General features: G+C 41.3%; 1 protein-coding gene across 5 annotated transcripts in view; it reads left to right on the forward strand.

Moving 5' to 3' along the window:
- The window catches only part of ash1l (ash1 (absent, small, or homeotic)-like (Drosophila)), a 33514-nt gene extending 18552 nt beyond the window's left edge, over positions 1 to 14962 (forward strand). For 4 of the 5 annotated variants that reach the window (XM_029442718.1, XM_029442719.1, XM_029442721.1 and 1 more), the window contains 15 exons: positions 2598 to 2706; positions 2841 to 2990; positions 3533 to 3600; positions 3782 to 3945; positions 4178 to 4330; positions 4589 to 4643; positions 5130 to 5262; positions 6646 to 6903; positions 7341 to 7427; positions 7556 to 7646; positions 8498 to 8636; positions 8791 to 8963; positions 9869 to 10035; positions 10998 to 11484; positions 12503 to 14962. In XM_029442718.1, the coding sequence (XP_029298578.1) occupies positions 2598 to 2706; positions 2841 to 2990; positions 3533 to 3600; positions 3782 to 3945; positions 4178 to 4330; positions 4589 to 4643; positions 5130 to 5262; positions 6646 to 6903; positions 7341 to 7427; positions 7556 to 7646; positions 8498 to 8636; positions 8791 to 8963; positions 9869 to 10035; positions 10998 to 11484; positions 12503 to 12594 (2326 nt within the window). In that variant the 3' untranslated portion in view covers positions 12595 to 14962. The remainder of the gene's footprint in view (positions 1 to 2597; positions 2707 to 2840; positions 2991 to 3532; positions 3601 to 3781; positions 3946 to 4177; positions 4331 to 4588; positions 4644 to 5129; positions 5263 to 6645; positions 6904 to 7340; positions 7428 to 7555; positions 7647 to 8497; positions 8637 to 8790; positions 8964 to 9868; positions 10036 to 10997; positions 11485 to 12502) is intronic. The other variant, XM_029442722.1, reaches the window with a different exon arrangement.
- Positions 14963 to 15692: the final 730 nt, after the last annotated feature.

The following is a 15692-nucleotide window of genomic DNA, read 5'->3' on the forward strand; positions in this document are numbered from 1 at the left end:
GGTTGTGAGTTCAATACCAGGGCTGCCACCATTGCAAGTTTCTTCAGTTTCTCCTGTAGTTCAGGGATGGGCAGCCTGTGCCCAGCTATTGCTCCTTTTTTAAGCATTTTAAATGCACCATTGTTTAGTAGCTTGCAGTCTTCTTCTGCTCTATCTTTGTTGGCACATTTCGGCATATCTTTGTGTGTTACTGACCGTCACCTGTAGATCAGTGGAATAGTGTGACGCCATTGGTATGACTGTGTATTGCATCACGTGCATGTGTGTTCTTGTGTTCGTGCGTCAGACAAACAAAACATGGACCCACTCATAAAAAAACGCAGCTCTGTGACTCTACAAGAAGTCTAAAACTCCACAGGGAGCCTTTAAGGACTGTGCGGGACATCAACAGTCACACAGTATATTCAAGAGGGAGTGCTAAACAAGTGAAGCTGAGAATCTTGCTCAATTGTTGTGAGAGGAGAGTGGGAGAGGCTGATTGGGAAATGTTCCAGCTTGGTAATTCAGTATTTTGTTTTCTAAATGCTTCCGTCACTTAAAGTTAACGAACTGGAAAATACCAACCTATTACCTAAATAGTTTCAGTTAATTGTTATTTGTTTGTCTGCCTGGTGATTTGGGTGAGCTGGGTTATTTCTTACTCATTCTTTACAAAATGGAGTGAAAGGAGAGAAAGATAGTCATATGCATAGAAATAATTACTATGGTACGGTATTATCATAATAGAGCCAAGCCACACAAATCTTGCTACAGCTATTTTATTCCTGATTTCTCCCTCATGATATCAGATACTGGGGTTTTCAGTAACCACACGTTATAATGGCTCTTGCAGCTTTACATGTGTGTACTTTAATGAACGTAAATGTGGGCTTGTTTGTGGTGGTGTTGGATTCTCTCTTTGTGGCAGAAATTCTTAGTTTTATTTTGAAGTTGTGTGTGGATTCATTACAGTTAACGGTTAAACCCCTTTAATCCAAGATATGGATAAGTAGCCGCAGTGTATGTTAGCCAATATTGGGTTGCCCTTGTTTGGGTATTTTACACAAGCTCTAAAAGGGACACGTGTAGCAGGTGCACTTCATTGTAAATGAGAAAGCTCTGCCTTGAAACCCCAACCATATTATTGTGGTTGTGTGGTGGTAATCTGATGAGATCACCTCAGTGGGTCTTTGCCAGTGTTCAGAGACTTAAATGGCTTAAAGACGTTTCACACCATAACAATTCACTGTTTTCCTGAGGGATTGTTCTCACAGCATGGCTGAATACCCTACAATTGGAGACATGGTAGAGCAGGCCTTCCTGTGCTTGACTTTTATAAGTGAGAGTTAGATTTTTCTTTAAGATGTATTTTACCTGTATATGGTAAATGTGCTCAACATGTGTCAGCACAGTTTAGAGGTTTTGATTGTGGACAGACCTCCAGAGAGACCACTATCGAACTCTGTACGCTCTGCCCTCCAGCATAGGACTCATAATCTAGGACACTGGTCGGTGTATGTGTGTGGCTGCTTGTGTGTGTAATGTAGAGTGGCTGGGCTGAAATAAAAGACTCCACAAGGATGGAGGATTTTCAGCACAAAGCCTGACGAGTCATCCATCTTGTCACAGAAGAGAGATTACATGGAGCCGGGCCTTAGATACAGCTGTAGTGCCTGAAGACAATGCGCTGAACCAGCTTTTTTACCCCTATAGAAGGAATAAATTATCAAGTGGCTGGCGAACAGAATAGTGTGCTTTATTCTTAGAAGAATGGCGAAAAGCTGGAGCGCTGCATCCGTTTGGAGAAGGGGATAAAAAGGCAGGACAACGTGTTGAGCGGTTTCCAAATTGAGCAAATAAAAACCGGGCCAGTCTTCTTCTCTTTTTGTCCCTATTTTAAAATGACTTCATTTAATTGTCATTCTAACTGGGCTAGTTTAACATTCATTTAAGTCAAGACAGAAACTTGACCTCAATCTTGACTAAAGGCAGATTATGTCGTTTACTTCCACTCCTCTTACACAATGCTCTTCATCTTGTTTCAGACGTTGTTTCTTTCTCCTTAGACAGGAATGCTTGACCTGAAAATGATTAGATTTTTCAATGCTTTTGTTTGGAGATTTATATTGTTCTTTAATGCTTTCTGGTGCCTGCCGCATAATAACACCAGAATGTGTTAGAAAGTAACTTCCCTATCAATATATTTACCACAGTATGATCGATGGTCATCTTGAACATTTATCAGTGAAATACTTCTCTAAACATGGAGGTTAGAAATGAGCACCAGCCATATGCTGGTAAAATATGCAAACAGCTGCTAATCTATTTAGTGGCTGGTACAATTTGAACATTCACAAAAAAAGTTCATTTTGCTCGCTGACTGTAAGATCCAGTCCCCTCCTGTCAAAACACTCCTGAGGCTTTGTGCACTGAACTATCTCTCCTAATATACTTTAACTTTCCTCTCTTTTAACTTCAATTTGGCATATTTACGGTCGCTCATTTTAATGTTGGTTATTTAACAAACTTTCTCGTGCTTTATTATTACTGATACAATTCATCATGTCAATCAATGCTGCACCCACTCACTCAACCTCGCTGTGACTTCTCTCTCTCAGGTCGGTGAATGGGGTTTACAGAATCGGTCTCTTTGCTCTGAAGGAGATCACCAGCGGCACTGAGCTCACCTATGACTACAACTTCCATTCCTTCAATACAGAAGAGCAGGTGAGGCACCAACGACCATCTTTGGCCTCCTCATGGAATAACACTTTCACATATTGCATCGCAGCTGCTTTTATTTTGCCACGACCCTTTTCTCACTAATTACAACTCATTGTTGTTGTTTTTGCACTCTACAGCAAGTGTGTAAGTGCGGCTCAGAGAGCTGCCGAGGCATCATCGGAGGGAAGAGCCAGCGTATTAACGGCCTGCCTGCGAAGACGGGAGGGACACGGCGGCTGGGTCGACTCAAGGAGAAGAGGAAGTCCAAACACCAGCTCAAGAAACGAGTGAGTGGTCAATTCACACAAAAATACTGAGAACGTGTGTTGGTAATAGCTCACTCGTACTTAAGATCAGATATTACTTTTGTGAGAGAATAGCAATAACTGGAGAAAGTACACTCCAGTAATTGTGTCCTTTTTTAATGTTTTTATCTTACCTACTCGATTCTATCTATTTTTTGATCACTAAAGCCTATTGTTATCTAGCTGAAGTTATTGCCTGGTGGATAAAAGTGTTGCAGTGTCTTTTTAAATATCAGGTGTGTGTGTGTGTGTGTGTGTGTGTGTGTGTGTGCGTGTGCGTGTGTGTGTGTGTGTGTGTGTGTGTCTCAGAGGTGCTCCTAGTGGGCCACAAGGTGTCTAAAAAAGTAACTCAGAATAGGTTATACTTTTGAATTAAGGCTGAATGGTATGACCTCAAATTTACAGTATATCATTTTATAATTCAAATATATGCTTTCATGAAATTAAAACAACACGTAACCTCATAAGCTAAAGGGTGTTTTCCATCAAGATTGGTGCTTTAATACAACTTTCTTTATCTTCAGGAGGAAGAGTCGAGTGACAGCAACAAGTTTTACCCTCATCTCATGAAGCCCATGTCCAACAGAGAAAGGTAAACGCACACACAAGCAATGCATAAGAAAAACAGAACTAAACAGCTGTATTAAGTGACAAACCTCTTTAGAAATGCTCTTAATCTCAGTACTTCCTTAACAGAATGTGAAAGTGTGAGGTGATGTTTGTGCTTAGACACCAGGTCTTCACACTCCTGTCCTCTCTCCCTCAATCATCAGAAACTTTGTGCTGAAGCACCGAGTGTTTCTCCTGAGGAACTGGGAGAAGATGAGGGAGAAACAGGAGCTGCTGAAGAAAGAGGGCGAGCGAGATAGGGATGCCAGCATGTCTTTGTATACACGCTGGGGAGGAGTCATCCGGGACGATGGCAACATTAAGTCAGGTGAGTGTAGAGAAAGCAAGAAAACTTGAGAATAACTTCTGTTTTGGTAGTGTGTCGTGATGTTGGCTAAGGTAACACTACTTTTGAATGCAAATTTCATTTGTGAGTATACTTTTCTAATGTAGCTGTAAACAACTTGCTCAGCTTGTAACTGCTAAGTATAGCACAAGTAATCAGAAACGATGTAAAACTGTGTAAAACTTGATGCATCATGCTCGTGCCTTGTTTCTAGACGTGTTCCTGACACAGTTCTCGGCCCTGCAGACGTCACGGTCGGTGCGCACGAGGAGACTGGCCGCCGCTGAGGAAAACACAGAAGTCACACGCACTGCTCGCCTCGCGCACATCTTCAAGGAGATTTCTGACATGATCACCAGCTACAAGGGTTAGTGTCAATGTTGAGAAATGTACAGTACGTGCCCACATTGGTGTGTGTGTGTGTGTGTATAGGCATCAGTCGTATAGTTATTATGTCATAGTCTATTAAATATTCTCATTAGTATGACCTCTAGTCAAATCTGAGGTCTGATCAGGCCCCTCAAATACATCTGTCAGTGCCTCTGATATCTAATATTCACTGAACAATAAGTCTCTAAGATTGAAAAATGGTGACAAGAATTTTTATTCTTCTGTCTTCCCTCAGATTCAGCCGGTCAGACACTTGCTGCTCCGTTGGTGAACCTCCCATCCAGGAAGAGGTAAGAGTGTGTAAAAGTAAAGCATTTCATCTGGTTCATTCATAATATTGAACTGTTTTCCAGGCAGCAGTGTTGTGTTATCTGGTCTGTCAGTCTACAGCACCCACATAGTGTAACAGTTTTATCGTGTTCCACACATTTCAGCCGTGACAGCCTGTGCTTTGATTCCTGTCCAGTATTGATAGTTATCACTCTGTGTCAAAACATTAATAGCTCACATTTCGTCTTTGGCTACATGGTACTATCACTGTTTTGGGCATGTGACGTAACTGTCTGTGTCACTGCACGAGCGACGCAAAACCACCATGAAGCACATGTTTGTAAATTTGACCGGCATATATGGATATATGAGACTGATCAGCCGTTCGCAACCTGCTGGTTTCGACAGGTGGCCAATGGATTGGTGCATCTCTGGCTAGACTTATCCCGTTTTAAATGTTTACAGAGAATACAGACTGATGCTGCTGTTTTTTTGTTTACTATCAGGAACAGCCAGTACTATGAGAAGGTGTCCGACCCTCTGGACCTGAGCACCATCGAGAAGCAAATCCTCACCGGCCACTACAAGACTGTTGAAGCGTTCGACACAGACATGCTCAAAGTGTTTCGCAATGCTGAGGTAGGCAGGTGTCCCATCAGCTGCTAACATTTCTGATCCCCTGCTTTTTGTGTCTGTTTACATATATAATGTCCTTGTTCTGTCAGTTGAGCAGCACATGTTGCTGGGAGAAGACCTGAGTATTTGAAAGGTTGAACTTTAGTAGTTAGTCACCAAAACTGAACGTACACCCAGTGCTTCCTTGTAGTCCGTGTGCACATTGGTCAAACACAGACAATCAGCGACATTAAGCCTTGCAAGCACCACCAGAAAGTATTACCCCCGGAGCAGGGACCTATTTTACACTTTCAACTATCTTACAGGAGCTACATTTAGTCCCTGGTTCCTCTTCTCAAAGCTCAGGTTTAAATCCTGAGTTCTTCAAAAGGATCTTGATCCCCTGGGAAACGGTGGAAACGCCCTATTAGCTGGTGCTGAAGGATAAACCCACTGCCAAGAGAGTACCTATCAAACCAAATGCTTAATTGATGTTATAGATCTCCTCTACCTGTCAGGTTTATGTCAACAATCATTAGAAAGATCGGTAGTATGATTGCACGAAGGAGGCTGCAACATCCAGTCTTCATAATTTAATAACGCTTATCACAAGAACACTTGTGACTTGAGTACAACAATCAGTTTAAAAAAGCCTCATCAAAATGATCATTCAATCTGTTACTGTGCATCTTTAGCACATTCTTCCTCCCACTCACTCGGGTAAACCCCTCCCGAATGGGATGTAGCTTCATGATTGCTGATGCTCTGCGCACACGTTGCAGGCCCTTTTGATTTACATCTGTATAGCTGAGCAGTTTAAACAAGTGCCACTTGAAACCTCTCAGAGGAGCTTACTCTTCCAGTCAGAGAAGTCTGAAGTGGATGTCTAAATTGGATTCCCCAGTTGGTCCAAAGACCCTGTTAGCCGGAATGAAAAGAGTGTGAGCCACATTTTCGGTGAAATTTCAGCAGCTGCAAAGACGGTTTTGCATTCTTTCTTTGTCATGACCTTTTGTTAATGACTTAATTTATATATTAATTTCTAGTGAGCAGTCAAAGGGCTGATGGTGATCAGGAGTTTACAACAATAAAATAAAGACTGAGATGGTTCTCTGAGGAGCGATGCACCATCCTTTTCTTCCCAAGGAAAACGTATTTTTTCAAATTGCCCGTAGACCTGCAGTCAGATCTGCTCAAAGTCTCGTCTGAGTGACTGAATGATGAGGATTCTGTGGCCCTTTTTATATAGTATTTATATTTATCTCTTTATGCTGTTAGTGAGGTCTTGTTGCCCTTGTGCTGTGCGTCAGAACACAGATTCACGAGGATGATTTCCTGTAAATGTATTGTTTTTGGAACAAATAAATAATGCAGTTGCATTCACAACTTGTATTGTTTTCCCACCAGAAATATTACGGCAGGAAGTCATCGGTCGGCAGGGACGTGTGTCGGCTACGGAAAGCGTACTACAGTGCTCGCCATGAAGCTGCTGTGCAGATTGACGAGATCGTGGGCGAGACCGCTAGTGAGGCCGACAGCTCGGACTCGCTGGAGCGTGATCACGGAGGAGGGCCGGGGTCCCACGACAAGGACGACGACATCATCCGTTGCATTTGTGGAATGTACAAGGACGAAGGCCTGATGATACAGTGTGAAAAGTGCATGGTAAGAAGTGAGGTGTCGAACACGTGCAACTGAAGAAAGTGGGAGAAAGATCTATATTTATACTGGCATAGGCATGATTTATTTTAGTCTCACTGGCTGATAGGTTACACCTGTTTTAGTGAGTGCTGTCTCTTGAGACTCCACCTAACTAAGGAGTACTTTGTCTAGAAGATTTTCTAAAGTAGAGTGTGCATTCATTCCTCCTGTGTATATTTTCTGTTATTTTTAGAAAACGAGGGTTGCAAATATTGATTGAAACTACCACAGTTGTGAATAAAGGTTGTTTTAAATGTATTTATCTTTGTTAGAAGTACCGACTCAAATCATCACTGTTATTCTTTTAAGAGTGAGTCACTGTGGATGTCAGTTCAGGAGTAATTGATTTAACTATCCATTTTTGCTTTCATGTGATTCAACAATTGTTTTTGTCACTTTAGGTGTGGCAGCACTTTGACTGCATGCGGCTGGAGACCGAGGTGGAGCACTACCTGTGTGAGCAGTGTGAACCGAGGCCTGTAGACACGGTACGTCTTTCCTCTCGAAACGGCCATCAATGCTAAACCTTAGTCCCTATCTGGGCCTAAATAATCACCTTCTTTCATCTGATCATCCATCAATCTGTGTATAATAATATGTGTTATTGTTGTTACAGGAAGTTCCCATGATACCCCAGCCTAGCTACGCCCAGGCTGGCTCCGTCTACTACATCTGCCTCCTTCGAGACGAACTGCTGCTACATCAAGGTATTACTTTGAAAACATAATGCGCACCATACACTGATAAACACGGATAATACTTGGCCGGAATGTTTCCCATATGTATGGGCAAATTGGAATCTTCCAGGACACATGGACTGGCACCAATTCTTTCTAACGGAAACCCTGCCCTTACAACACCAAACCACATCTATCAGCGATGCTGGGAGTGATCAGAGGGCAGAGAAACTCCTGCCCTGTGAAGTTTTCTTGTGAACAAACAAAAGTTATGTTTACATTGAGTGTTACTCCCCAAAATGCACTGTGTGTATACGTGAGGTCCAACAAACATGTTTAATGCATTTCCTTCATGAAACATTTGCAAAGCAGAGGCATTTTAAATCCTACAATGTTCACATCCATACTTCTTCCTTTTCTGGAACATTGGTTTATTTCTTGGTGCATTAAAGCCACCTGTAGATCAGTGTAATAGTGTGAAACCAATGGTTATGACAAAAACGTGGACCCAACTGCTGCATAGTGTTACACCAGTAACACTATGCAGCAGTTGGGCTCTGCATGGATTACATGTGTTACTCTTTAAGCTAGCTTATTACAATTGAGTCAAGGCAATTTAATTTCATCTCATTATTTCAAAGGTTATTTGTGGAAAACCAACTGGCCATGTATTGTGTCGCAGGGTTGAAGAACATCTGATGTTTGCTATGCGATCTTTTGGCCTTTAAATGTTTTGACTTCACCAAAATTTGATCCTCTCCAAAATTCGGGAAAAAGAACTGTTACTGCACTGAGATGTTATACTCAACCTGTCTGCTGGCTTTCATATAAAGTCAATTTCACTTTAGCAGACAAGTAACCTGTCAGTGTCTTGTGTGCAGGTGACTGTGCGTATCTGATGAGAGACAGCAGACGCACACCTGAAGGACAGCCGGTCAGACAGTCTTACCGTCTCTTGACTCACGTCAACCGAGACAAGCTCGACATCTTCCGAATTGAGAAACTCTGGAAGAATGAAAAGTAAGTTAATCGGCTATAGTATATTTGAACAGCTTGCATGATGTACTGTAGATAACTTCCAGTGAGAATACTAACATGCTTGTGGATTACTGTGCTCATCAAGTTGTATTACATTGTTTAATTTGCGTATTCCGTATCCACCCAAACTCTATAGGGGTGAGAGGTTTGCCTTTGGCCATCACTACTTCCGTCCTCACGAGACGCATCATTCTCCATCACGGCGATTCTACCAGAACGAGTTATTCCGCATGCCGCTGTACGAGATCATTCCCCTGGAGGCAGTGGTGGCAACCTGCTGTGTCCTTGATCTCTACACCTACTGCAAGGGTGAGTGGAAACACACGTATGCAAACTCACACACGCTGGTTTGAATGGAGTTTTTCTTTCAACAACTATTTCTGAAGTGTCCTTGTTGCTCTGGTGAAGCTCACTGATCTGTGAAAAATGCAGATGTGCTTATCTGCTCTCAGGTGTGAGCGTGTGTAAATATGAATATGGAGCAGGGCAGTGCTGATAAATGGAGGTTAACGATCTCATTAGAGTTTACTCATAAAATATAAAAATATAAAAAACAAAACCTTTTCATACAATCATGCAGACCAAAGATTAAAACGGCTCAGACAAAAAAGAAAGAATAGACAACAGTAAATATAATTTTGCAAGACAAAAAATTACAACATTAAAATGTTGAAATAAATCAACACAAGAGGTAGAAATGGTATGAAAACCAATTATTAGGAAAATGACAAAGACAACAATTGACAAGGCACCCCAAGTAAAATGGGGTCGTAGTGGTCTATGGGTTAGGCTTACAAATAGAACATCGGAAGTTTGTCAGTTCAATACCACGGGCTGCCACCATTGTGTCCCTGAGCAAGGCTGTAAATCGCTCTGTATAAGAGCGTCTGCTGATTGACATGTAATGTAAAAGATATTTCTTAAGGCAGGGTTCCCGCAGATCCTTAAAAAGTCTTCAAAGACATTACTTTCATTCATCCAAAAAAGTCTTCAAAATGCTAAAACATGGAAAGTATGATTTTATAAATTGAATTCTTTTTTTTTTCTTCAATTTTGGTTATTGTAAAGTTGGCCTTAAAAGAGGATCTGAGGGTCTGAGGTTTAGCCCTGACCTCAGACAGGCTTTAACAAAAACATACTACAGTAAATGTACAAATATTTATTAATAAATGACAACAGTTCCTGGCTGATACAAAATGTTTTCCTTCCTACAGGACGACCGAAGAGTGTAAAAGAGCAGGATGTGTACATCTGTGATTACCGCTTGGACAAGTCGGCTCACCTGTTCTACAAGATCCATCGCAACCGCTACCCAGTCTGCACCAAGCCATATGCCTTCAACCACTTCCCCAAGCGGCTCGCGCCCAAAAGAGACTTCTCGGTGAGAGTGATGGGGTCGTGACAGGGTGGGGCTGCTGCACTGGGATCTGTTACTGATTTATAAACTCTGAAAGATATTTTAAGATCGGAGATAAAATTACAGCCCAGGGCACATTTTTCCTTTGCGCCTCCTCGTGCTCGGTGTTTAGGCAGCCTGGAGCAGGTGGAGGTGGGCCAGAAGCAAATGAGAGAAACCACAACTGCTCTTTGTTTCTGATCCAAACCACATGCTTTTGCAGTGAGCCACATCCAAATATCTGTGGGCTGTTTTGTGTGTGAATGTATTTTTTGTCATGTTGACAACTGTGTATATGTTTGGCTAATTATGCCCAATGCAAATTGTAATGCTAGCAGACTTGGGGAGGAGAGATGACAGCATCCAATGCAAAGATCATTAGTAGTTCAAGTCAAGATCATTAGTAGTTTAATAAAGTTAGTAGTTTAATAAAAAGTCTTAAAAATTCAGATTTATTTGCAAATATAATTTTCACTTTTAAGTTTCCTGCCACGTGGAACTTGTGTAAACGTTTTTAGAGCTTAAAAGGAAGCTAAGTTGCATAAAATACAGTTGAGGGTTAAATGTTCAGGTGGGGAAATGTCAGATAGACTTGGGACTCTGGCTTTCCAACCATTTCGGAACCACAAAGGTCTATCTGCAAAATTAATTTTGTTTCTACCCATAATACGCACTGGATGGCCCAAATAGTCTTAATGTCACTACCTAGTGTGTAGCATGTGATATGTCAGAATTGGTTGGAATTGGTTTTATAGTGTCCACGTTATGAACTGTTGAATTTTCAAATGCGTTTTTCTCAAAACTCGTCAAAGTGCAGATAGACCTTGATAACCCTCAGTTGACGAATTTACAAACCCTGACCACCTGAACCTAAGTCTGCTCAATCAAGCCATGATAAGTATTTGCTAATGCTATTTGTCCCGCGTCTGATTGTGACATTTTTGCAGCCTCACTATGTTCCTGACAACTACAAGAGGAACGGGGGCCGTTCTGCCTGGAAGAGCGAACGACCCAAAGGAGCAGGAGGCTGCGAGGACGACGGCTCTTCCTGCGACCGCGGTGACGACTTCCCACCTGAGGCTGAAGACGGGAGAGGAGAGGATGACGACATGGACATGAATCCGGAAGATCCTGAACTTCTTTCAGCTAAGCCCAGAAGAGCGGAACGGGAGGGGGAGGGAGACGAGGATGAAGACGAAGAGGAGGAGGAAGAGGAAGGGCAGGTGTCTGAGGAGCGCAAGGAGCTGGAGGACAATTCTGCGGAGAGGATAGGAGAGATGCTCGAACTCCCGTCGTCGTCTGCCTCCTCGCCGCTGCACCACCCGGTGCTGGGCAGGAGGGAGGCCCAGAGGGATCGGCTCAACAAAATTCTGCTTGATCTGCTGCACAGAACTCCCAACAAGAATGGTGAGGGAGCGGGATCAAAGCAGGGGGGTAGGTCAACAGATACATTAGGGTTCAAGTTTCATATCACTTGCATCATTGTTGTTGGATACACTATTTCTGAACGGTTGAGTTCAAAGTTTGAGCAAAAAACTGTCCATTAGAGGGAGTTGGGGATGAAGAGGAAGCAGAGCAGATTTAGATGTTGTTCATATTTATGTTCAACTCTATTTAGCATTCATCTAACAGATGGCAACCTCTGTTTTCGGATCTTTGTCAAAGTCCCTTCCTCTTATGCAGTGTTTCTGTCTGGTGTTTCTCTGCTTCAATATGCTGCCAGTATTACAAACAAGTGTATAATTATAGACCAACTTATAACACTAACATTCAGCTGCTTCTCTTAGTGTTTAAAGGATAAGTGGTGATGTGCTATATTTTTCTTGAAGACCTAAACCAACAATGAATCGACCCCTGATAACAAGTGTTGATAAACATTAGCGCCATTTATTGCGATTGGACGATAGGAGAAAACGCTGATGACGTTGGTAGTCTTTCCAATCTTAGCTGAAGTAAAACAGGAGGCGCATAAAGTGAGAGTGAAAAAACGCGACACACTCAGCAACGCAAAAGCAGCAGGCTAATAGCTTCACTCATTGATAACAGTTACCAGAAGCCGACCCAGGCTGCTAAAAAGAGCTCTGTCTGATCTTGCAGCAGCTTCACAGTGATATCTTCCAAAGGCACTACCAAGCACAAAGCAGCTGCAGGAAGTGCTGAGGAAAGGTTTGCTAAAAAAGCATGACAAACAAACATTAAGTTTGACTTTTAATTTGTTGTTTACTTGTAAGAACAGCAATAAAGGAGCATGCCGAGACTTGGAATGACTCTGAACACGCATGTCAAAAGTCTGATAGCTGGTTTCAGAGAGCTACAAATATTTTTGGATGCCAACCCTGTCGTCACACTTTGTTTACTTTTACCTTGGCTGTTTCTTTGATATAATACCCTCTGTGTCAGCTATTTCTGGCTAAGCTCCTAATCCCCTTCCCTCTGTGTGTTCTTCCAACAGCCATAGATGTCAGTTATCTCCTGGAGGAGGGTGCCGGGCGGCGGTTACGGCGTCGGACGCTCGGATTCGGTGATTTCGTGTGCAGAAAATAATGACGCTACGTGCCTGTCAAGCACACTGCCTTTCACTTTTGTGAGCGAGGGGCAGAACATGGAGAGACAGCAAGAAAGGGAAATGCAGCATTGTTTGTTGTCCGATCATTAAGGACCACAATGCATCCCTGGGGGCCTCTTCCAGTTTACCTCTTCCAAGACTATCCTCTCGACTCTGAGAGGTAGGAGGGGGTTTGGAAGCGCTGACTCCGTGGCAATTTCAGCTTTTCAAGAGTTCTCAAGGAGCACGAAGAGAGAGCTGACCCAGACTTCTTGCTTATTTAAGTAGTATGATGCAAAACCTGTTTTTTAAAATATGAACATAGGAGAAATAACCCATGCACTTAAATGCATTGAATATTACAGACTTGGGTAGATGAGTTCCCCTACCAAGCATCATAAATGTGGTACTGAATAGGGAGGGATAGATGGAGGGATGGTTTCAGTCTGTGGGGATGTGAATGCTGGAGGATTGTTCCCCCTAGTGGGACCTAGCTGCAATGACAAAATATAACAGATGAGAGAAGATCAGCGCCGGGACACGTGGGGGAGAATGGCATAGGAGAAATGTAAGTTGAGCAGTGTGCTCAGATGCTGCTCATGAGAAAGAGAAAGAGGGTGGTGAACTGCACTTTTGGTACCATGGATTTTTCGAAGCCTTGTGTAATGTATCTATAACAAAAACACACTAACACTCACAGTATTGGATGATGCAGTCTGAAAAAAAAAAAGCGAGTTAAAAAGTCTATTATCTTTTTCCTGTTATACTGTAGTAACTCATTTAGGAACAGAGGAGGGGTGTGTTTGTTTTTAGAGTAAAGGGAGGGGGAGGGATGATTAAGTGTGCGCTTTTGTCAGTCAAAGTGTCTTGTTGAGGTTTTTAATTTTAATCTTTAATTTTCTCGCGAGGCAGTCAGCTTCGGCACTCTTTTTTGAAGTAACATGATTCACCAGCTTAACTAAATCAGGCGTTTCGGGGGGACACCGGCTTCAACTGTAACGCCTTACACAGCCGTGCTCTCCGACTGCCTTCAGTGCGAGTGTGTGCGTGCGTACACACTTACTGTGTGTCTGTACTCTGCCAGATTTCTTGAAAATATACCTTTTTAAAAAAAAATGGAAAAAAAAAATTAAGGGCTCGATGGCAATTAACAGTTTTAAGAAAACTATGGAAAACAATACTTTACTTAACATAAAATGTATCGTGATGGTCATATTTTCTTATATTCTGTGAGACGGGTGGGGCGGTGTATACTGTATATTGGGAGGGGAAGGGACTTAAGATCTTTTTTTGTCTTTTATTAGACTATGTTCCTGGTTGCCATGGAGAATGTTTTAAAAAGAAATTGTGATATTTGATGAGATTTCTTTCCCCCCCCCCCCAAATGCCTCTGCTAAAAAGGGACAACCTGCAATGTCCCAGTGCGGTTAACTGACAGAGAAGTGACAAGAATGAGAGACTGACAGAGGGAGAGAGGGGGAACGGGAAGCTGTACAGTGCCAAGTTATGTAAATATACACACTTTACATTGAGGAGTGTCTCCAAAAGCAATATCTTGAAAAAAGGATTTTGTTTATTATTGTACTGTACAGGACTCAGCCCTAAATGTATTATGATTATTATAATAATGATAATATTATAATTTCTTCCGTTTGTATTACTATAATGAAGACACTTAAGCTCGGAGGAAAATGATTTTTTTAATGTCCAGAAAATCTCACAGTAACTGTCCTGACGACATAAAAACTTAAGCTGAGTTTTCGTTGCCTATAAATGAAATTCATCTATGTACTGCATGAGCGAGAAGAATGTCAAATGGACACAGAAGGCATTGGGACAAGTCAGTGACTCAGCAACGACACCTTTGTTACTGAATATTGTTAATAATATTACTTTTTAAGGAAAAATGTACTCCTTGTTTTTTGCTGCAAAGTGTTGAACACTAAAAAAACAAACCAACATAAAAATGTTATGATATTTTTAAAACGGTGACAGAAACAAAAGTACAGCTGTCAGCTCAGTATCATGTTATTATTTTTGTTTTTCTTTCAAATAGGAAATGGTTCCGTTTTGTGATAGCGGTCATTGTATAATGCTTGTACTTGTATGTGTGCGTTTTGTGTGATTTGTTTAGTTATTTTTAGACAATCACAAAATAAGATGCAAGCATTGTAAATGGCAGACTGGCGGACATTTTGTGATGTGTACAGTTTGTCAAAAAACTTCTTCCACTCGTTTAAAGGTTTGTAATTATGATTCTTAAGTGATTCTTAAAATGCTGTTGGTTTTTACTTTTTGTTTTATATTTGTTTTTGTTTTTTTGTTTGTTTATTTTTTAATAAAAAGCACTACATTATTGTGAATATACTTTATGACGTCATGCTTTTAATATTCCTTGGATATTTCACAATTCATTTTAGCATAATCAATCAATCAAACTTTATTTATATAGCAACTTTCAATCAAATAATTAAATTCAAACAAATCAAATCAAGCAATTGACAAAATGTAGAAGTTAAAAATAGTAAGATGTCAGTTATAGAATGGGAAAAAAATCATAATGACAAACAGTATATTAATAAAACAAAACAGTAAAATAAATAATGATGATAATGATAACCAGACATGTCTGTGTTTAATGAAATAAGGGGATAAAGTGGTGTTGACCTTTTGGCTGGGAGTGAAGCAGTTCTTTCAGGAAGCAAAGCTGCATGGGACACAGTGCCAACGATTGGTACAATAAATATAACTTTTTAACATGTTTACATTGTAATAACTTTATTAAAAAAGATGTGTGCTTGAGTATGTAAAAAAGTATGTTTGATTGTTTAAATACTTATTTTGTTTTTAATGATGTACTAAAACTTTTTTTGTTTGTTGCCTTAGGCCAACATTGTGCAGTTAGACCACTTTTGTTCAGGCAATATCATGCAAGTGTGGAGATGTGCCTGGATGAATAATTATGACCATAGTCACTTTCTTTTACTCGACCACCAACTGATACATATAGGAAATGGACACCTTTTATGGGCAGAGGGAACATGATCGAGCAGTTATCCGGTTTGAGAGACAGTTAAGAGGTCAGGGGTCAGTCATC

This window comes from Cottoperca gobio, chromosome 11, assembly GCF_900634415.1.
Source record: "Cottoperca gobio chromosome 11, fCotGob3.1, whole genome shotgun sequence".
In the NCBI taxonomy this organism is placed as follows: domain Eukaryota; kingdom Metazoa; phylum Chordata; class Actinopteri; order Perciformes; family Bovichtidae; genus Cottoperca; species Cottoperca gobio.